General features: G+C 39.6%; 2 protein-coding genes across 3 annotated transcripts; both read right to left on the bottom strand.

The window, feature by feature from the left end:
• Positions 1-9,430: 9,430 nt before the first annotated feature.
• Positions 9,431-14,151, bottom strand: slc48a1b (solute carrier family 48 member 1b). Its single transcript, XM_079681341.1, has 3 exons — positions 13,674-14,151; positions 11,814-11,981; positions 9,431-10,508 (listed from the first exon to the last, which is right to left on the bottom strand). The coding sequence occupies exons 1-3, from the start codon at positions 13,801-13,803 to the stop codon at positions 10,372-10,374; spliced, it is 435 nt and encodes a 144-aa protein (XP_079537467.1). The 5' UTR covers positions 13,804-14,151; the 3' UTR covers positions 9,431-10,371.
• Positions 14,152-14,711: 560 nt separating this feature from the next.
• LOC307039353 (uncharacterized protein) lies at positions 14,712-20,916 on the bottom strand. 2 transcript variants are annotated; one of them, XM_079681329.1, is made up of 4 exons: positions 20,594-20,916; positions 17,336-17,757; positions 16,126-16,169; positions 14,712-16,042 (listed from the first exon to the last, which is right to left on the bottom strand). In XM_079681329.1, the coding sequence occupies exons 1-4, from the start codon at positions 20,769-20,771 to the stop codon at positions 15,067-15,069; spliced, it is 1,620 nt and encodes a 539-aa protein (XP_079537455.1). In that variant the 5' UTR covers positions 20,772-20,916; the 3' UTR covers positions 14,712-15,066. The 2 variants fall into 2 exon arrangements, with proteins under 2 accessions (XP_079537455.1, XP_079537454.1); XM_079681328.1 differs by having other exon boundaries at positions 17,330-17,757; positions 20,594-20,915.
• Between the last annotated feature and the right edge of the window lie 1,861 nt (positions 20,917-22,777).

Raw genomic sequence — 22,777 nt, 5'->3', positions numbered from 1 at the left:
GTTTACATTTCAGTCAGAGAAGGACGTTTCAACGGAAAGTAGCTTGATCCCAGTTGGGTTCAATCAACTTGAAAAAAAAAAAAAACTCATCTGGCCATTAAAGCAAGGCCATGGACAGAGACAGTGAATTTTATGAGATTGTATTTACATAACAGGCCGAGTCATCTCCGGGATTAGGTGGTTTTAGAAATAAGTCTCATTGAGAGCTCCGGTGGAGACAGTGGAGGGACAGCAAAGTCACTGTTTTCCGGGCTAATCTCGGGAGCTGCCGCTTACCTTTTAGCGAAACCGTGGCTCCGTGCCACCATCATGGAAAAAATGAGCTAACAAAGCGAGTAGGCCTACAGGAATGTCGTGGCACGTCGAAGAACAGAAGGGGAAAGAAAGAGAGAGAATGGAAGAAGAATAAGAAAAGGGGAAAAGAAAAGGAGAAGAAAGGCAAAGAGAGAAGGGGGAAAAAAGTGAGGCTGTCCAAACAGAACCAGATGCAGGAGTGTGGAGGCTCGTTTGATCTCTGTCCTCATAGGCTGATTGATGTTGCACATTTCATTTCCTTGTCAGAGTCTTGACATAATGTTTCACTAAACACTCAGGCCCTGCTCTCGTCCTTTGTTTTATTTCCATGGGGGTCGTAATTAACCCTTTCTGGAGCTGAAAATAGATCATGCACATATCAATATATCTATATATATATGAGCTTACAGGCACACACACACACATGGGGGTTTGGATATCAAAGAAGAGGGATGTATTGTCTGTTTCTGTCTCTCCAACATATGGTTTGCTCCTGACTGAAATACTGCACTGAGGGGCGGCCATGTTGAAACTTTTGAAGTTTTCCAAGGAAAAAAAATAAAAGAGGGAAAACAGTTTCTTTAAGTTCGTAATGCAGTCAATTCAATTACCGTCATACACCAAAAGGTCGTAGCGCTGCAGTGACGTGCTCAGCTGGTAGGAGCGCGGCAGTGTGACCAATCATAAATGATGTGTTTGGAAATCCATGCTGGCTCCACAAAAGGAACTAATCATTAAATTCCTCCTCACCTTCACCCCAGGAGTTTCTTCACCCTCATGGCTGCCGTTATTGATGTTTGCACACTGCACCACGCACCCTCCCGCACCCCACAGCCACCCGTCCATGGCTCCATCCCTCCCGAGGAGCCTGTAGTGGCACAAAGGCAGACATCTGGGACCCATTTCCCCCCTGGAGAAGCCCTTCCTGTGGGGTATCCACTTAGAGGGGTTCGGGAGGAGTGGGGTGGGGGTGGGGAGGGGTGAAGGTGCATGGTATGTGGGGGATGGTTGGTGAAGGGACATGGTGGAGCGAGGGGTGGGGGGGGGGGGGGTTGCGCTTGCCTTCTAATGAGGATGAGAGAGGTGTGGATGATAAGCAAATCTAATGCACAATGTGCAAGGGAGTATGTTATCTCCACCTGCCTCTTCCCATTGATGAACAGATGAGCTAGTTCAGGAAGTTGGGAAATAAGCTTATATTTTGCCAATACTTTATTGAGAAGATTGATATCCCTCCCATGTCTGTGTGTTCAATATGAAGATAGCTTAGCATGAAGACTGTAAAATGGGAGAAACAGGTAGCCAACATCAGCATATCAGGGCCTCTTGAGATCAGTCACAAACTTTTGTATCTTGTTTTTAAATCCACAAAAGAAGTGTAAACACGACAGTAACAGGGGATTTTGTTACGTTAAGACGGAACCAGGCGAGCTGTTTTACCTTGTTTACATTATTTGTGCTAAATCTGTGCTGAGCGTGACATCCAACTTTGTATCTTAATCTCTGCAAGAGAACCAATAACTGCCTTTCCATAAATCATCCAACTATCCCATTAAATCCAAGATTTCAAATGATAAATCCAAATCATAAACAGATTATTTACAGAGATTCGTGGTAGGAAAAAAGGCACAGACATATTTTTGTAGAGATTTTAATTTATAGGATATTCAAATGTATATAACTAATAAGCCATCATGGACAGGACATCCTTAGAAGCCTTAAATCAGCCTCTCATTAGGAATGAAATAACAATAAAAACAAAAGTTATAGTTACTTCACATGAGATATTCTGTATTGTTTTTTTCCAGCACTCCTCTGAGAACATATGGAAAATATATGTGTAGTATACATAGTATTTGAATTAAAATGATCGAAAATGTCCCAGTTGTACGAATATCACTGCCAAGCAAATCTCATCTACATCCACACAGTGCGTATGAGCATATCTTTTTTATTATCTAGTAGACTCTTAATACATATGCTTGATTAGATTATTCTTCTTCTATTTGTTGCTTGTTGCTAATCCAATAATGAACACTAGATCAAGTGTACAGTTCTGTACGTCTGGAAACCTCTCTCTGCAGAAGAAGTTAATGTGGCACAATTATACCTCAAGAAAATAAACAAAATTAAACTTGAAGTGCTTTGTCAAATGTTTATAGATTCATTTAACATGTGTGTTTTTCAAATATTAAAGTGCAATAAAAAAAAAGTTCTCCGTACTGCGTGCAAGCCTGTATTATTCTTGTTTAACTGTGGCTTATCTTCTCGCATTAGGTCGTAATTTATCATAATATTTAGTGCTCAAGCTTCCTTCAAATGTCCCTGCTTTCATGTGTAATTTAGCCAATATCCTGCTCTGGCTCTGATTACTGTGTTTAAGCGCCGGGGTTCGTCCATGGCACATTGCACACAGTCCCAGTGGATTTCACAGCTGAGCTGGGGATACACATGCAGCGCCGGTGCACGTGGAGCAGCAGGTTGGGCCGCATAAAACCTTGTGTGGCTTATCCTGGGACATCCAGGAAAGAAGCAAGTCACGATGGTTAGAGAAGACTTTTACTGTGTGTAGTACAGACACATTTCTTTAGCACTTGTTAACAGGTCATTGTGTCTGCTTTATAAATCTGAGTTTGTGAAAACCCCTGTTCTTTGGTAGTAATGCACTTATATTTGTAGATGAAAGCACCTTTCCAGAAAGCAAGTGGTCATATGGTCCATTCAGTCTCAACCTAACAACGAAAAAACTAAAAACATTTCTACAAGGCATTACATACATATGTTTTAAATGGACCTTAACATTTTTCCGAAGTTTCTTCATGAAGTTTTTCACTGTTTCACAAAAGAACAAACGTTAAACAAACAAGTGGAAGATATCGCATGAATCATCTTTAAATATAAGGTGTGTGTGTGTGTGTGTGTGTGTGTGTGTGTGTGTGTGTGTGTGTGTGTGTGTGTGTGTGTGTGTGTGTGTGTGTGTGTGTGTGTGTGTGTGTGTGTGTGTGTGTGTGTGTGTGTGTGTGTGTGTGTGTGTGTGTGTGTGTGTGTGTGTGTGTGTGTGTGTGTGTGTGTGTGTGTGTGTGTGTGTGTGTGTGTGTGTGTGTGTGTGTGTGTGCATGCATAGGGTGGCCTTAATATTACATCACTTTATGTCCATATGTGCAAGCAGCCGGTCACATGACTTCCATGTGCATGTGATAAGGAGATACAGGGGCAATACAAAAAACAGCTGGACCGTAACCTCTATATATGGATTGAAAAAAACATGACTTATTCCAGATAATAATGCTGACTGATCAGCCAGCAGGAAAGACGCTGATGTAATTGATGTATAGCACATCATCACATGAAAGTCATTTCCACTGCTGTGTCAGCTATTTTATTTCCACTTTTAGCTCTAAACAACACCAATAATACACGGTGAGTCAGCAGTTCAGAGCTGACCATGTAGCCGTCTGGGCTGGAAAACTCTTTTTCAGCGTGAAATTCAGAAATGAGCCTATCAACTGAGACTACTGCTAAGAGAATAACTGTTTACAAAACATGTGCACCTTAATGCTGAGCAAAATACAGAATGACACAGCAGGACCAATTCCAATGCAAACTGTATGTTCACACCAACACAATACAAGGCCATGCATCCTATCATTTTTTGACACAATGTGCTCTCTTCTCTGCTGTAGTAAATCTGTATGTCTTGACATATTGAGGTAAATGTAGCACAAACATTGTGTAGCACGGCTCCCTGTTTGAAAACCAACCCCACATATCAATGTGAACACAACGTCTTGATAAACTGACACTTCAAATCCTGGTTTCTGGAAGCAGTGTCAACCTGGGATCTGCAGGATTAGGCACTATCACGCATCCACTCCTGTCAAACTCACAGTGAAGCCCTGTCTGCGAGGTACAGAGGAATGCATGCGTTTCTACAACAGAGCTATTGCATTAGAAACATCAACAGGGCCAGCTTCAAAGAGGCGCGCCTTCACATTGAATCAATCCCCACTTCCATTAGATTAGATGAATTCACCAATGTTACATTGCGCGAACGTTTCTTTATGCTTTCTCAAATCCCTCGCTCTGGTTCTGGTTCCCCCTGTGAAGCCACTTCAAACAACCTCTGCCATGGCATATCCCTTTGTGCTCAAAAACAGCAAATATGTGTCTCTCTAAAATGTTTCAGATGCGAGCTTGCAGTGGTCTCAGAGGCAAAGGCAGCATCGCACACAGAATCAGGGGAGGGGGGAAACAATAGCTGAGTGTAAAAGTAGGGTATTTGCTGTTAACAGGCAGGTCTGCAGGGACAGTTTGGATGACTGGTGAGTGATGAGAGAACATGATAAGGATAACACAGAGACAAAGCAAGGAAAGGGAAAATCAGATAGAGAGGGAGAAATCCTGGAGCAGTAAATCAGTGTGTTAATAAGGAGAGACGAGTGGGGAGGGGGCCTGCAAAGGTCTAGAAACATATGTTTCAGTTTGTAAATAAAACAGTAAATTGCTATGGATATTGCTTAAATATCTGTGGGCTTTGTACCTCGCTTTGCGGAAGTTCCTCGGAAATCATTCTGGGACTGCCTTCTTAAAATGCCAAAGCGGCTTCTTAATGTCAAAGAGGCCATCTGGTTCTCGACCAATTCAAGATGTTTGCTTTTCATTTAGCGTTTTTCCTCCTGACGCTTCTTTTTTTAGATCAAATGCTTCATTTTTTTCAGCATTAAATCGAATGTTAATATTTCACAATGGGAACTGTTAGCATGCACGCATCGCAGGCATCAGTCGAAGCTGTGAATTCCTGTTCACCCATTATCACCTGGGAAAGTAACTAAGTACTTTTGTTCAAGTACAATTTTAAAAGTATTTATAGTGTAGTTGTAATCCAATTGTATGCTAATCTTTACATCCACCCCATTGCATCTCAGCAGAAATATTAAATATGTTTTAAAGGTGCAATACGTTTACGTTAGTATGCAAATATTTCATTGCAGGTAAAGGGCCTGCAATAACCTTTTTACTTACAGAAGTATCAGCATTAAAATGAAATGAAGTTTTCAGAATTAATATAAGTTATTATTATTCAGAATATCCCCTGTTTTTGTAATATTAGGCAATATACAGTATTTCATGATTATAAAGCATTAATATGTAGGCAGTTCTTAAATGTTGATGTTGGCCAAGAAAGCTAATGTTAATTCATTCATAAACTGTAGTTTGGTCCATTTAGAAGATATTGATGGATTGATGGGTCAATAACACATAAACATAACAACTAGTTTTCATCAAAACAAGCCAATAGATGCAGTTGTTTGTGCTGGACTCTTTACACTGGTCTCTATCTGCAGCTGGTGGAGAGAAAGGCGTGCAGGGACCGTCTGCAAAGTGCAACGCCTAAAAGATATACTACAAGATGTTCCCTTTCATTTGTTTTGAACCAAACATATTTTAAAGAATCTTGAAGTTGTATTCTCGTGTAATATAACTCCATAAATCCATCAGGGACTTACATACACTTTTATGTTCAAAAACGGGGATCGAACCACTGACCCTCTGATTGCTAGATATCCATTTCCCTCCTGAGCCACATCCGCCCTGCAGATAAAGGTAGGTCCGGATTAAACATAACGTAGGGTTGAGTGGTTTACTCACTATATTATCTGTATCAGTATAAGTCCTTGAAATGGATGGGGTGGGCTGTAATCAGGAAGTATATCATGTTTATAAACATTTTAAAAAGGAAGAGGTGGTCTCTAAGCCAAACCTGCTCAGCTTCAGAGATCAGATGTGTTCAGGTTTCTCTAAGGCTTAAGTCCAATCTTTTCTAAAGGACACAGTGACTCCGGTGAGAAGACCTCAAATGTTTTAATAGCCTTGTATTCTGTGGACATAACAACATTTGTAACACACATACTGACAATTCCTCTCCGAAATTGTATTTGCCACTCAGCACAGGTCAGTGAAATGACAAAGTGAAGGGAAATCACAGGCTAAACAAATGAAGCACTGGCATATACTCACCTGGTCCGAGGTATGATTGTGTTGGTATGGTGAGTAAATGGGTGTCTACCAAGTAGAAGGTCAGTTGTTCGATACCGACAGTCGACAATACAAAGTGTACTTGGGCAATAGAGGGTGAAAGATAGCACATGGAGACAAAATAGGTGAATATGGAGCATGCTGTCAAAAGATTGCGAAAGATGGGGATAGGCGTTGCACAGGCCAGCGTTCAGGAGAGCTCCAAAGCCTCGAGGGCTCTACGATGGCCAATCTGGCAGAGAAGTAACATTCATCTGCTACATAGTAATTATTTATCTATTATCTAATATATCATTCCAATAATTTGTATATAGACTCGTATTGCACTATTCCACTTTTTTTTCTCTCACTTTTTTAAAAACTATTCCACTTTTTTGTATTACTTTTAATTAATGCTGTCAAAATGATCGCGTTAACGGCGGTAATTAATTTTTTTGAATGAATTGCATCAAAATAAATGCATTGAACGCATGTGCAGAATGGCCCGCCCCATACATCCCACCAGTGGCAACGCTGGGATAGGCTATAGCCATACCAAGAAATGGCTTAGCCCCACCTTAGCCCGACCATGAAAAATGATGTTAAAGTAAGCAAAATAAAGTCCGCCAACTCGCGCCGAGTAAATTGCACAGACAGCAATTAGTAAGATTGATTTCAGTAGTCACTTGTCTGGAAATACCGAAGACTAGAAACGGTTTTTAAAACTTTTGTCACATAGTGATCGTCTTCTCAATAGAATATCTTTGATAATGTCTTCTGGCCAATCAGAATCGCGATAACGGCGTGGCGTTGTTGCAGGAAGTCCTGACGGAGAATACTTTTGCTGTAGTACATCTCTGCTCTATATACATCGATACAACATTACATGTTGATAGAAATCAACACGTAATGAAATAAGACCCCACGGTTTGATGATTGATAGGTGTGTGGGCTGTCTTTCATTTTGACACATAGAACAATGTTATAATAAACATACATACATGTTAAATGGATATATCTGCCTTCTTTCATTTATCTTTCCATTCCCACAACAATACACATAAAGAAATGGCATATTTTGGACATAGTTCGAATGGTGATTAATCATGATTAATAAATGTTTAAGCTGTGATTAATGTGATTAAAATTTGTAATCGTTTGACAGCCCTACTTTTAATATAATATACTGTAATATTGTTTTAATATTGTCTGATTATTTGTATTATTGTGTTGCATTGTTGGAGCAGCCTGTGACCTAAGATTTTCAACGACATAATTACTCTGTAGCTATGTTAGTTTGACAATAAAGAACCTTGAACCTTGAACCTTGAAGTTGAATACTTAACACAAAAAATATATCAGGACAAGACATTTTTGGGCACAATAAACCTGATGCTTATAACCGACGAACAAAGTTATTTTGGTAGCATTACACGAAAATGATTATTTAAAATGTTTAAAATGTATCATATAAAAATGTGTTGAGAAAAAACTGAGATGTGGTGGTGTACAGTAGAAGTATCAAAAAAGGGTAAAATAGAAATCCCAGAGTACAGTACAAGTACATCACACTTTTACATAAGTGCAGTGCTTGAATACATGTAAAAAGTAGTGATTTTGATGTGTAAGCAAGCACACACAAACAGGTCTGAGAGCTGACGTGTGGATGCTCATAAAGAAAACGAGTTGGTGTCCTTTTCTGACATCGTCTGCTGTTAAGGTCCGCATGTGTGCGATGCAAAGGAATCTTTTCCCCCGTAGGTTGTTTGTTATCAAGGTTGATTCACTCTCTGTAGCTCACTAGCGTCTAATTATACAGGATGTTTAGGATAGTGGTGTTATTTGAATGTATAAACCTTTGTTTCCATCCTTACCGCACTCTGCCAGACTGCCAGTCAACACTTGAGACAACTTCCTCCCCTGATTTGGGTAGAAGTCCCATAATTGAATAAAACGAGACCCCTCCCTCTCTTTACATACCACACAAAATCACACACTCACACTCTCTCTCACACACACACACACACACACACACACACACACACACACACACACACACACACACACACACACACACACACACACACACACACACACACACACACACACACACACACACACACACACACACACACACACACACACAGGTTTTACAGGCTGTTGTATAAAGTTAATAGGACGCATTTGGTTCCAAAGCCCCCAGCTTGCTCAGTGGAAAGTGAGCCGGATTGTTTTTCTGTTTCTTAATGTCGAAGTTTATAACGGCCAGATAAAAAATGTTGCCATGGTGATTTAACCACAACATCGCAATTACCTTGATTCAGTGAGACTCTGGGGGCTTACAAGCAAACCAGTGTAATGCAATTAAGATATAAGTACCACCAAAAATGTCCTTAAAACACAGAGGAAGGATGCAGGAAAGCAACAAAGAGAGTGAAATAATTACAGTGGCTTCTTAAGGATCAAAGTTGCTGATACTTGTAATAAATAATAAAACACCAGATTCACTTGCCAGTGAGTTTTTCCATAACAGTTGCAAAAGACATATATCCCCACCCGATATTTCCCATGAATAGTTTAATCAGCAATAAAGCACTTAACACTGATACAGCTAGAATATTTCACTCACATATTTTTCAAATCAACTTCAAAGTCCCCCTATCAGGCGGCTGCCTTAACAAAATCATACACTAAAAAATTCTCTGCACCCACCCCCAAACCTTCCCTTTGAGGGACAATATAAAAATGTGGATGGATGGAATAATTGCCTGACTTCAAAGTGTAGCGTATTGACCTGCATTTACTGTTGGCATTGCAATGCTGTGGGGTGTTTTCTCCTTCATAAATGTGGCTCGGGTGGGTTGGAAAAGTTGTTATTTTCCCTCCCATAATGCAAATCCCACTATAATGTCCAACACTGACCCTCTTGACATAAGCTTAGTTAGAAGACAGGTTTGTTACCGCCTCCATCTGCCTCTGTGACACTTGGAACTCACAAGGGTTTGGGATAAAAAGGTATTTTAGCCGCTTTAATTCTGTCACAAAGTTAAATAAAAAAAGAGAAAATGTAGAAAAAGGAGCAAATTCTATTTAAAAAACAGGACAGTTATCCACACCAATGCAATGTCAAAAAACACATTTTAATAACTATCAGACACTCATTATACAAACACACACTCATACGTTCAGTGACGTGGATACACAATGTCTTTCTTCATTTTTTAACATGGGGGTGTAGACAAATAAAAGAAACATAATCTCATAAAGCAACAATATAAATGTCATAAGTGGTTCAGATGAAGAAAATAAAATGTGAAGCAACATGCATGAGCATTAGTGGTGTTGCTTATGTTGTGAATTAAAGCCATAACTGAGGCCTGACTTCACACTCAGCCTTGTTTCTCACACCGATACAAATAATAGAAAAATCATTCTTTACATAAAAAATGCCCATTCATGGTTGAATATTATATAAATCAGGAAATGTGGTGCTTATAAAATGAAAGCATTCATGTAGATGCTGCAGTATTATGGGTTACCTGCCCACTGCAAGACCTCGATACACTTTGTTAAAGCAGGGTTTGGATGTACACCATGATTTCATCAAATGCATTATAATATGCAGATTACATAATTGAACTGCTGCGTGTGCAACTTGTGCAGCTCTTCATCATTTATTGAATGAGAAAAATTCAATATAACACAATGTAATTTAGGATGTCAAGCGCACACTGAACATGGCGCTTAACTGTTGAAAGGATGGCTCCCTCTAGTGGCTACAGCACAAACTGCAACACTAAGAGTTACAGCGCAATTATTCTCTCCATTTAAAATCCATCAGTGATCCTAAAAAATAGGGCTGGATTTGTTTGTGGCCAAGTCAGCAACAAATACTTTACCGATATTTAAAAAAAGGAGGAGGTTTAGGGCAAGAAGGCAGGAGAGTTACCAGGATCAGATAAAACTCTCCTCTGATTCCTCCGAAAGTCTCCTCCATGGCCTTTCGGACTCTCAGGCTGTTCTATAAAGTTTGTGTAGTCACTGCGGGATGTTTTAGTGTCCTTAGAAGTCACTGAGGATGCTGATGTCGGCAAACTCTTGGCGGTAGCGGTGGGCGGACAAGGAGAGCAGGAAGGCCCACTTGAGGCTCATGAAGCTCCACACACAGGACAGGTAGAGACTCCTGGGGTCCTTCAGGGCTGTGGGAAACAGAGAGAAACACACCATGTACATGAATGGGCTGCTAATACAGACCTCACAAGATATTTGAACAGGACAGCTGGGATTCGCTCCCATTTAGCCTCAACAGAGGTGGAACAGTGATGTTGGGTGATGAACTGGTCCTGTACTAACACACTTTTAATTTTAACACTTAAGAAAGCTTTAAGGATCCAATTCAGGAGTAAATGGTGCACGACAGTGACAAGTGCAGACATTAAAATGTACTGCAGGTGAATAAGATAATTAATGCCAGCTTTTTTCTTGTTTACACTTCATTGGCTAATGTTAAAACATTTTTGATTCAAAAAATAAAATAATGAAAGGGCTAGAACACTGTCCTATTTCTGAATTGAAATACTTATATACATTTTCAATCACCTCGACCAAGGACGTTTTGAACATTTTCGGTACCGCAGTCATCGTGGATTTACTCTGACCAACTAAAGACTCCTCTCGAGCTTAAGTTCAAGAGCAGTTTAGGTTTGAAGATATATGATACATTTTCTCCTATGTTCGCAAGCTGAACTAATGTGAAGGATTTTTATTTATATCTTTCACCTATATCTATTTTGATATGGCCCAAAATATGACAAAACAACTCAAATGGCACAAAAGTATGTTAAGAATTATTTTTCAGCAATAGTGGCCTTAGGGTGAAAAACAGAATTACTAGTGCAATTTGTGTGAGATGAATGCCATTTTTGTTGTCCCACGTTGTTCCCTCAGGGTTGTCAGAGGGCATTCTGGGTGAGGATTGTGGGAAATCTGCACATGAAGTAAACCTGAAAGAGTTTGGTTGAGACAGTTAACTACCCGGGACTCTCAACCCAGTCATGTGACTCAGCAGGTTATCCAGTTTCTTTCAGTGATTCAATTTGAACTTGTCCTGCATATTTAAATTCAATTAAATAATTTCTTATATATAGACAAATTAATTTTCTAGCATTTGGACAACCTATGTTTTTTCTTTTTTAAATACACGGAAAATGTGCACGTCTGTCCGTCCTGCGAGATGGATCCCTCCTCTGTTGCTCTCCCTGAGGTTTCTTCCATTTCCCCCATTAACTTTGGGGATTATTTGGACGTTTTTCCTTGTCTGATGTGAGGGACCAAGGACAGAGGGTGTCATATTCATATTCTGTACAAACTGTAAAGTCCCCTGAGACAAATGTAAAATGTCTGATATTGGGCTATATGTATCAACTTTGATTGATTGAAAGGTACTATTTTGGGCAGTGAGTTATGTTAGTTATGTGGGAGGAAAGCGACGAACAGGAACTCACACTCTTTGTTGTGGATGGCAATAGACAGGAAACTGATAAAGGCCACAACCGCTAACAGAGAGAAGAAGACTCCGATGAAGAAGAAGAACTTGAGGCCCTTCAGCCAGGTCCTCCAGTAGTCCTGCAGGTACATGACGTGAGTGATCAGGGTCCACAGTGCCAGCACACCTGAGGAACAATAACCAACGGGTTAGAGAGAATCGCCATAGCAAACAAGTAGTAAACAAACATACTCTAAACATTCTTCAACAAGCCACACTTGAAAGACTGACTTTCAAACCCTGATGTTGTAGTTTTAATAGAATGCAAACCACAGAAAAGTCTCAAACATCACTGAAATGAATTGAAATGTAGCTTATAATCTGAAATCTTAAAAATAACAATATGCAAAAACCATCCTTAAAGACAATACACTCGCAGCTAATGTAACCTGCTTATACTTAACACCGTCAATGTTAATTTGTATGGTCATGAACTCATGGTAGTATGAGGGATGAGTGTGCATTTTCGGAAAAATCATGACACACCAAGTTGCCAATTATTGCTGAGGTAAGCAATCACACCGTTTTTTTTGTTTTTAAATAGCCACGATGTTGTAGGCCATGCTTACTGGATCTGACTCACTGGATCTGAAAGTGCAATGATAAGGATAATTGAAGGCTAGAGAGTGATCACATAACATATTAGAAGACAGGTAATACTAATAATCACCTGTTACTAATAACTCATTATTAATGACTAATAATAATGCACTTTAATACAGAGATATCTCCTCTTGCACTTTATGTAGCACTTTTATCTTCTCTGGCACTTTATATGTTGTAGTTCCTATATTGTATTACCATGTCATAAACACTTGTGTATGGTGCTCTTGCTCTTTTGCACTTTTTAATGTTTTAAGTGTTCATTACTGTGCATTGTCCCTGCTAAATAAACGATTAAATAAATAAAAATATCATGTGTCATTTTATTTGGGAAAATATAATTGTGTCAATGAATCCTCAAAGCAAACAAGGGACAAGATCCCTTATGAAATAAAAAGCAAAAGTGTTTTATTCTGGTGTCAATTTATCAATGTTGTATGCAGCTCTCTAATCAGAGTTGTGATAGAAGGAGAAACATGATACATTTGTTCTTTAACTAAAATACAAACAAAAGAGCCCAGATGAGTTAGTTTAATCTTTGGGAACATGTCACAATATTTTACAACAAATACATTGATCAAAGTACATGCTGTAAACAGAGTAGATCAGAGGTCTGATATGCACTTGCAACAGTGAGTCAAAGGTCAGATCCACGGAAACGACACTGATCCGTTGAATGATTGTAGTTTTTTGGTAGGCTGGACGGAATCTAATGTCATTTATTTGCAAGTCTGTGCCCAATGTCATGGTCATGTTACATCAGAAACATGCTTATAAAAAAAATGCCCCCCCCCCAATTGTTGGAAATGTATTATCAAATATACATTTAAAAAATGTGTCTGCACTTTGAAATACTTTTAATCTCCGATGCTTTAACAGTCTCAATGTTCCTTTTAATCAAGGTAAAAAGTTGACCTTTGTACAGATGAAAAGCTGACATAAAAGAAAAGATCTGCTGCAGCTTATCCCCCCCTGATATTAAACAAATTATAATTTGACTTGATTGTATAACATCGTTTATATGTGGATATCTCTGCCCTTGAACCAGAACTTTGATCCCTGTCTGACTAAATGCTCCTTTTGCAATAAGTAGGTTCAATAAATAGGGCACCTTCAGCCAAAGGGGGGTCACTGGTGGTATAGCTGAAGGCTTTAATTAAAAACATACATAAGACCTGTGAAATTGTACAAAATAAAATACATGTTTTTACTGTACCTGCAAGTCCTCCCATGGCTGCAGTCCACGGCTGTCCAAACGCGATGTTCCACACCAGGAAAGCAGAAAACCCCATGAGCGTCCCAAACGAGGCATAGCCGATACTAATGTACGTTTTATTAAAAGCCATTTTCACAAAATAAAAGGTGGTGGGAAAGCAGGGATACGGGCTCGACGAGGCGAGAAGCGACTGTGTTTGTGTCTGAGAGAGAGCAGCAAGCTGGGTATTTCAAAACAACTGCATCCGGTTAATCTTCAACGCACGAGGACACAATGTTTCTAACTGTGTGTGCTACTGACTACTGCTGTCTCAAACACGCACGGGGAAAGTTTGAGACATGACAAAGCGTTTCTGCTGAGAAATGTTGTTTGTTCTTCAGTCCAACTGCAAAAAAAACATTGCTCCTGTTACGTCATCTGTTACCAGCCGAAGAGACCCTGCTCAGTCCGGCAGGAACCTCACACAACCTCGTACAGCGTACAGGACACATCAGGGGGTACAGCGTCCCCTACAGGAGCACAGGACACGAGGATACCTGAGCCCTGTGACAGCACTGTTGTTGACATTGCATTTACCTCATTTGCAAAATTGGATAATGAATTTCACTCAAATATTGGTCTTCAATATGCAGAAAAGCATTTTATATTCTACATACGCTTTTTGACACTTCCATGCTGAATAATGTGGCTTACAAATTTAATGAAAGGGACTAAATAGAAAAATTACCAGAATTGTTTTGTTACAGAGGGGAAGATAGCTATTTTTGTTTTTTTACATTTTGTGTAGGCTATGCATAAATAAATATGACCAACACTTCAAATCAAATAGTTAAATAGGCAAATTACAACATATTGTAAAATGAAATTATGAATCAACTCCCCTGATTAATCATTAACAAAAAGATGTCTAAAGGTTTTAGCCTTGAATATTCAGTATATTCATAGTTTGTTTATTTGTCTTTCTGCTGTTCAAAAGTTAAGACATGAGTCTTGAAAGAGTTTGAAGTGCAAAGTAAGTAATCATTAAAAGAATAAATCATTAAGCTTTTGTTAACACATTTTAATTTTCGCACATTTAAACAAGTCATTTTCTGTTTACAACGGCAACAACATTTCCCACTTATTAGCTTAGCTTTAGCAGTCTCTTGAAATGTCCCTAAATAAAACATACCAAATGTGAAAACACAACCCCAAAAAAAACAAGCTTCCTTCCCCGACTGAGTGAAACTAATTAGAAATATTTTTGTGCAAGTTACATTCGAATTTGGTCGGCGTTTTTTTCTTTCTTATCACTGCTAACTAACAGATAAACAAAACAAACCAAATACAATCTGCTTAACCTCACTACCAATCACCTAAGGGGTACAGCAAGTAGTGCATGGGATGACGATGCTCAAGTCATGCCGTCAGATTTAAACAGACATGGCAGGTAGTAATAGAAAAAGAAATCATCCAACTTCTTCTTCATGACCTTGATGATAGTCGTGTCTCGGTAGATGCGTTGAACCAGCATGTCTCCTTTGGAGAACACCAACAGGTCACACCATTCGGTGCCCGTCACCATCATCTCTCCTTGGATTTGCCAATAGGTTGAGTGGTTCCTCTTTAGTTGCAAGGCTCTGTTTCGGCAGATAAGGAATTTGCACTCATTGAAGCTAGGGAAGCTAAACATTTTGATATGCACCAGCCCGTAACTGGGCATCTCCTTGGGGTCGTACACCAACCCGTCAGGCAGCGCCCCCAGCCACGGAGCACTCGGTTGGACAACCAAACCACAGGTGGAAAAGTTGACACACATTTTCTTACAGTACTCCCGAAGTGCTTCCAGCCTCATTTCCTTCTCTATCTGTGGGGCCTCAGGGAGTGCCTTCTGTATCTTGAATACAAGGTGCTCTGCATTGCTCCTTCCACATTTAAGATTGCAGATCTCCCTGAAACGGCTTGTCAGGCGCAAATTTCGCAACTCCTCGACTTCCTCTTTACGTCCACGTGTGAACTGCTCCAGATTGCGCGCTTCCTCCCAGGTCATATGCATGACGTCCATGTGTTCCTGCTCCTTTGCACCAAGGATAGGAAGAGCAAGTATTGGATCAAGACTGTAGTTTGCCAGGGGAAGCAGTGGCCGAGGGGGGGCATCGTCATAAGACTTGTAATCCCGACTTGATGGCTCGGGGCACACGTAGGACAGGGGGCTACCTTTAGGGACTTGACCAAAGGCAGAGTCCACGAATTCCACATTCTTTGTCAGGCCCATTTTGGTTATCAGAGGCTTCTTGTCTTCTGGACAATCCTTGAAGGCTTCAGTGAGCCTTTCCAAGAAGGAGTGGCACTCAACTGGGGAAGGAACGACAGGTTTGTGGAGCATCATCCTGTAAGAAATTAGTAAATATCATTAGCTATGTAATAAATAAAAACATAAAAAGTAAGGTCATGTGAGTTGTAACTTCCTTACCTCTGTGATTCTAGCATGGTTTTCTGCAGGGTGAACTTTTGCTTCTTCCATTTTGTAGAAAAAAAAAGAAAAATTAATACATGCTTTAAACACTTCCAAGGTGCAACAAAGCAGGCTTGCAATATGACCAAAACCTTATATAACAATCCTTACGGTTTTTGTATACACTAATATTCTGATAAAGAGTGTCCCACCCTTGACCTAAAAATCAACATTGGCCCCTCTGTTGTTTCCCCGACTCAGACTGCAAGGAATCTAGGTGTGACCCTAGATAACAACCTGTCCTTCACTGCAAACCTCGCTGCAACAACCCGCTGCTGCAGATACACGCTTTACAACGTCAAGAGGATACGTCCCCTCCTGACCCAGAAAGCGACGCAACTTTTGGTTCAGGCACTTGTAATCTCACGCCTAGACTACTGCAACTCCCTCCTGGCTCGTCTACCTGCATGTGCCATCCGACCTCTGCAGCTCATCCAGAATGCAGCGGCTCGTCAGCTTGCCTTCCAACATTTTCCCACACCGTTCAACATGTGGGTTTGCTATCCTGGCTTCAAAATGGTGGAATGAGCTCCCCATTGAAATCAGGACAGCAGAAAGCCTACACATGTTCCGGCGCAGACTGAAAACTCATCTCTTTCGACTCCACTTCGAGAGATAGAATTATTAAGAAAGCACTTATATACTAATAAAGGACTGGCTTATCTAAAGCCAGTTGAGTAGCACTTGAAATGTTTTAGCTCTATGAAACCTGATGTACTTATATGATTCTGTTTTCTTCAAGTTTGTATCTTCTTGGTCGAATGCACTTATTGTAAGTCGCTTTGGATAAAGGCGTCAGCTAAATGCAATGTAATGTAATAAAGAAACTACTATATATCCATCATGTCATGGCAGTCTTATTTGTTTCAGTAAGAGTGTGGATGGTTTCGGCAGTCAATCTTACTTGGAAAGAGATGGAAAATAAAAGTTTACTGAGTTAATAAGCTGGGCTTGATTGAGCCAAATCTAAGGTTCGGATTCAGGTTATTTTTTTGTACCCCAACGTAGATTTGTTTAGAGTTAAAAGACGGTAGCAGTTTTGAAACACATTTTAAAATCTACACAGAAAGAATCTTCCAAAAAGTACCCCATGCTCAATCACATTGAAAAAACATTAGGACAATCGTGAACAATAACATCTAAGGCATCAAAACAAGCTTACCGTTACATTTTTAGTTGACAATTTGTCAGATTTTTGAAGTTCCAGATTTTGACTTGTGCTTTGTTCACTTTTGTGTAGCTGTGGGTTATCTGTGATCGCATCTGAGACCGACGGGGAGCAGTTCTCCTCCTGTTTAGTCTCGAGAATGCCTGATGAGTCCGGTCTGAACTCAATCACCTTTATGTGGAATGGATCAGTGATACAGGGCATGCTTACGTCTTCTTCTTCTTCTTCTGTTTTATATTTTACACAATCTGTGCCTATACAGTTATCCACTCGTTGTTTTTCTGATACCTGACTTATGTCATATTCAATTGGCTCTTCTTTAGGTTTTTTGGGCAACGGTTCTAGTATTTCCTGTTCCAGCCTGGATGTCAGCTCACAGGGCTGCTCTCTGATCTGTGTGGCTTCAGAGTATTGGCCAACATCTATTGTGGGGGGAAAGGGGAAACACAATATTTAATACTAATACATATTTTTGCTTCAATTTGAGTATAACACCTATATAGCCACAGTTCCCGCCTCCGGAAGCAGTCTTTATTTTTACACACCGGAAAAGTTACAAGACAGATGAAAAATGTAGACCAATAGAGAGGCGAAGTCCCACCCATCTACTTCCGACCCATGGGACCTTATTACGGAAATATTATGTGTTGAAGTCAATGGGGAGAGAAAACGTATCTTTCGATCCCGTTTGAATTGTGCCACGAATTAAACATATGATGTTTGTCAATCTTAAAAAATAATTTCCATGTCAAAAAAGTCACAGCTTGTCGAAAAACTGTTGAAATATACGACTATGAAAAATACGCAACTAGAAAGAATACAAATCCCAGAATCCCGGTCCCGCATGCTGGCTCTTACGGAACCGACTAACTCCCCTTTTGTGTGTACAGCTCTCAACATGCCCAGACTATACTAATACTTTTCGCCTCATTCTGAAAGAAAGAAGTGAAATGTGCCAACGTGACGGCTGTCTTGGTGTGTGGTGCGAGGCGGGAGATGTAGTTCATGGAGCGATTTCACACAAAAAAAAGTGTTACAGTTTTATGACACTTTTTTTTTTTTTTGACTTGCAAAATTATCTTTTAAATTGATAAACATCCTATGTGTAATTCGTGGCACAATTCAAACGGGATCGAAAGATAATCTTTCGCTCACCATTGACTTCAATAAATACTTTTTCCGAAATAAGGTCCCATGGAGGTCCCCCGGAAAGGGAGGGACTTTGCCTCTCAATTGGCTATAATCTCTATTCTTTGTCTAATCATGATCTGGGGCCTCATGTATAACGGCGTGCGTAGGATTGACGTGGGAAGGTTGCTTACGTAGTACAACTCCGAAAAATAGGTCCATACATTTTCCGCCACTTTCCGATTCACCAAACATTGCGTACCGGCGAGGAAAGTGCGTATGGCACTTCCTACGCCGGTTTCCCTTTATAAATCACAACCGACTCGAAATGCGGTGCAGCTTTGAGAGACAGCAAGCGCATTTCGTGGCATCTGCGGGCAGTGGCAAGTAATTCCGGCATCTGCCACGGAGGCCGCTACTCCGTGGTATCTGTGGCAAGTATATGCCACAGATGTGGTATCTGTGGCAAGTATATGCCACAGATGTGGTATCTGTGGCAAGTATATGCCACAGATGCCACAACTTGCCGTGGCGAGTATATGCCACAACCATGCCACAACTTGCCGTGGCAAGTATATGCCACAACTTATATATGCCACAACTTGCCGTGGCAAGTATGTGCCAAAACTTGCCGTGGCAAGTAAATGCCACAAGTTAAGGGTTAAGAGAAGGTTTACGGTAGCTGCCACTCGCCTTCCGTGGCAAATGCTGATATTTAAACCCGTATTTATCGCGTAAAATGTCGCTGTTTTGGCATGACTTTATCGGACTGATCTGTACACAAGACTGATGATGTGTTACTGATTGTCCGATCATATTTTTCAAAAAGATTAAATATGATATGTTCTATAGATTTTACTTGGAGAACGTGGTTTGTTAAAATAAATAAACATGCTATTTTTATGATAATACTCAAGATATATTATTATAAAACATCATCCTTAAAATTGTTAAGGATGTTTGCGTGGAGGACCGCACGTTTTCCCGTCAAGTTAGTATTTTATAAATCGCAAACATTGCGTAGAAACTGCCGTACGCCATTTTTTGAGCGTATATCTCTTTATAAATGAGGCCCCAGATGTTTACTACACCCAGGTTTGGATATTCCCTTGAGAGGATTTAGTTTTTTTTGTGACGTTTTGGTCGTTTTCATTTCCTGTGGGGTGTGCTCCTCTTCACTCGTTTACCTAACAACATCGCCACAGTAACTGACACCTTAACTCTGGAGGTTTTACTTCAGGGGTTTGGATTAAAGAGAAAGTCAGAGAAAGAAGCAAGCAAGCACTCTTCTAATTCAGTGTTTTTAATAACAGTCTTACTGAATGTTGTATTTATATTCTTCATAACTCATGTGACCTAGTGTCTCCAAATAATTACCAGATATGATTTAATAACACACATCTCTTTTAATTGGATTTTAGTGCTTCTATAATTTAAGATTGTTTTAAATAATTATTTTTATAAAAAATTACATTGACCAAATGACTCAAAATCAATGCAGCATTGTATTCATACACTGGACAAGAATAACACACTTCTTTATATTTGATTTTAGTCCACCTTATATTGTTACAAATAATGTAATGAAAATTAAGTATTTTTTGTTAAATAGTCAAATTAGCTTCCATGTCATGTGTCAGTGACTCCCAAATCTATACCAGATAACAGCACTGGACAAAATAAACACACCTCTTTTATTGGATTTGAGTGTTTCTTTTTAAAAATGGAATACATTTGTATGCCATTTTTTTCAATTTGTATTAAGTAGTGTCTTTTCAATAGCTTCCATATCATGGACACAAAAGAAAAGTTGGATAACCAGGGCCTATATCAAACGTGCCTTGCAGTAGTGGTATAAGAAGAGTTGGGTTACATTTAGGGTAAAGTGCATGAGTATAAGTACAAAAAAAAACAACAACTGTGGAGCACTCAGTAACATCAAGTGTTAAGGTATGATAGCTACAGACTGCTGTGGAGGCATCACTTTCACATAATATAAAATGTCCCTAAACGATTGTTTACATTGTTTACGTCACGTGCTATAGTTAACCAGTCTTATCTCATATTCAGGGTCATGCAGACACATTAACTTCACATATCTAGGCAGTTAAAATGTTTATGTCGACAAACCTATTTTCGACAGCTTTATCTCTGGGCTGAGTACCATTTGCAGCACATTCCGCAGGCGCTTGTTTTCCTCGTAGTAAGCCTCCACAATAGTTTCTATTTCTCCAAATATCTCCACGGCCGTGGTAGTTAAGCGTTCAGTTAAAAAAGTCCGTAAATGCAGCAGCTTGGTGTTAGACATCTTGAGGACTAACGTAATGTTGGATCAAGATATGTTGTATTTAACTTCTCCTCGACGTCGTACAAAGCGCGTTTCACTCAAACAAAACCATTCGGAAAATTGAAGCGCCCTCTTCTTCTTCTTCTTCTTCTTCTCTTGCTTTTGGCGGATTGCAAACAACTTAAAATGTGCATACCGCCACCTACTGTACATGAGTATGCATCATCACATCATTCCAACTCATTAACCTATGTTCTAGTCAAAATAAAATAAAAATTAATTAATAAAACCATTAAATAAATAAAACAAAACAAAACAAATCTATGTTCTTTCCTTACCTAATGTTAAATTATTTTTCCTACCCCAGTTTCACTCAAACATTTAAACAGTGCCTTTCTGGTAGCTTTTACTCCCTCTCCTTTTGTTCCCAAAACACCAACCACACTCCACTCCCTCTCTGCCTCTAAGACTTTAGCCTTTAATTGTTCTCTTTCCGCTTTATAGATGTCACAATGTAACAAAAAATTTTTTCTACATCTTCTTTTACTGCACAGTTCCCACACTTGTTACTGTCACTTTCCCCCATGATATACAGCGTACTGTTCAAAGCCGTGTGATTTATTCGGAGTCTAGCCATCATGATTTCCTCCCTTCTGTTTCTTTCTTTATGAATATTAATTGTAATTGTATTTTGTACTTTGTGATAGTCCTTGCCTTTCTGGTCTTCCTCCCACCTTTTCTGCCAGATCTCCATCCCTTTCTTCTTAATTACTGCTTTCCCCTCTCCTTTACCAAGTTGAACTGGTAGTGTTATTTGCTTTTGTAATGCAGTTTTTGCTAATCTATCAGCACACTCGTTCTTTCACCCCCTCATGTGCAGGCACCCAGCAGAACTGCAGATCTATGCCGCTTCTGTGCAGTCTTAACAGGCTATGATTCAGTTCTATGAGAATGTCTTTAGTAGTTGTTGTTGATTGTATGCTTTGTAATATGGACAATGAATCTGTACATATAACCACCCTATCTGGTCTGACCTCTTCAACCCACTGCAATCCTATTATTACAGCAAGCATTTCTGCTGTATACACTGATAATTGATCAGATGTTCTTTTTAAAATAGATATTTTAAAGTCTGGGATGTATATGCCAACTCCAACACGCTCTTCCTTGTTCTTAGAGCCATCTGTATAAATTTGTAGGTAATTGTAGTACTTTTCGTTCAGATACATACTTGTTTTAATTCCCACTTCATTTATTTGCCACTCTTTTTTCCTTTCTATGATATTCATATCTATGTTAGCTTCTGGGAACAGCCATGGGGGAACACTGCTAAATGGGGTTGCTTTGGCAAACGTGATATTCTCCACTCCATATTCCCTCGTTCTTTCCTTACTCGTCCAGCCAAACCCACGTCCCTGGAATTTTGCATATTCCCAGCAATCCTGTAATATTCTGTTTGAAATATTTTCTTCTCCACTACCTTGTAGTCTGACCCAGTATGACAGAGCAAGTTTCTCTCTTCTGATCTCCAGAGGTGTCTCTCCTGCTTCTATCAGAACTGCATTAATAGGGGATGACTTTATTGCTCCAATACACAGCCGCAATGCTTTATATTGTATTCTATCAATTTTTAAAAGCGATGTTTTTGCTGCTGCTCCATATACTATACAACCGTAATCTATTGTGGACCTCATAATTGATCTGTAAATGTCTATTAATGCTTGTTTATCTGCGCCCCAGTTGCATCCAGCTACAGCTCACAATAAATTTAATACTTTTTTGCATTTTGTTTCCACTTGATTAATATGCATTTTCCATGTGTATTTGCTATCAAACCACAGTCCTAGGTATTTGAACTCATTTACCTTTGTCATTGGACGCTCATATAGTGTTAGCTGTTGGCCATCAATCTTGCGTTTGTTTGTAAATACCATGTAGCATGACTTGCTTTCTGACATTTTGAATCCCCAGTTATATGACCACCTCTCCACTTTTGTAATCGCTCTAGCTATATTCTCCATTACGTA

The sequence above is a fragment of the Notothenia rossii genome (genome assembly GCF_949606895.1).
Source record: "Notothenia rossii genome assembly, chromosome: 5".
Classification (NCBI taxonomy): domain Eukaryota; kingdom Metazoa; phylum Chordata; class Actinopteri; order Perciformes; family Nototheniidae; genus Notothenia; species Notothenia rossii.
This window is presented reverse-complemented; position numbering and strand designations above follow the sequence as displayed.

Bases quoted from the DNA above. Each gene is read 5' to 3' on its own strand.
- LOC307039353 (XM_079681328.1), bottom strand. From the start codon at position 20,771: ATGTCTAACACCAAGCTGCTGCATTTACGGACTTTTTTAACTGAACGC. The intron at 17,758-20,593 runs GTTTGTCGACAT...CCCCCACAATAG, and splicing joins GATAAAGCTGTCGAAAATAG to ATGTTGGCCAATACTCTGAA. The intron at 16,043-16,125 runs GTAAGGAAGTTA...AATTTCTTACAG, and splicing joins ACCATGCTAGAATCACAGAG to GATGATGCTCCACAAACCTG.
- slc48a1b (XM_079681341.1), bottom strand. From the start codon at position 13,803: ATGGCTTTTAATAAAACGTACATTAGTATCGGCTATGCCTCGTTTGGG. The intron at 11,982-13,673 runs GTACAGTAAAAA...ATTGTTCCTCAG, and splicing joins AGCCATGGGAGGACTTGCAG to GTGTGCTGGCACTGTGGACC. The intron at 10,509-11,813 runs GTGAGTTCCTGT...TGTTTCCCACAG, and splicing joins TGCCATCCACAACAAAGAGT to CCCTGAAGGACCCCAGGAGT.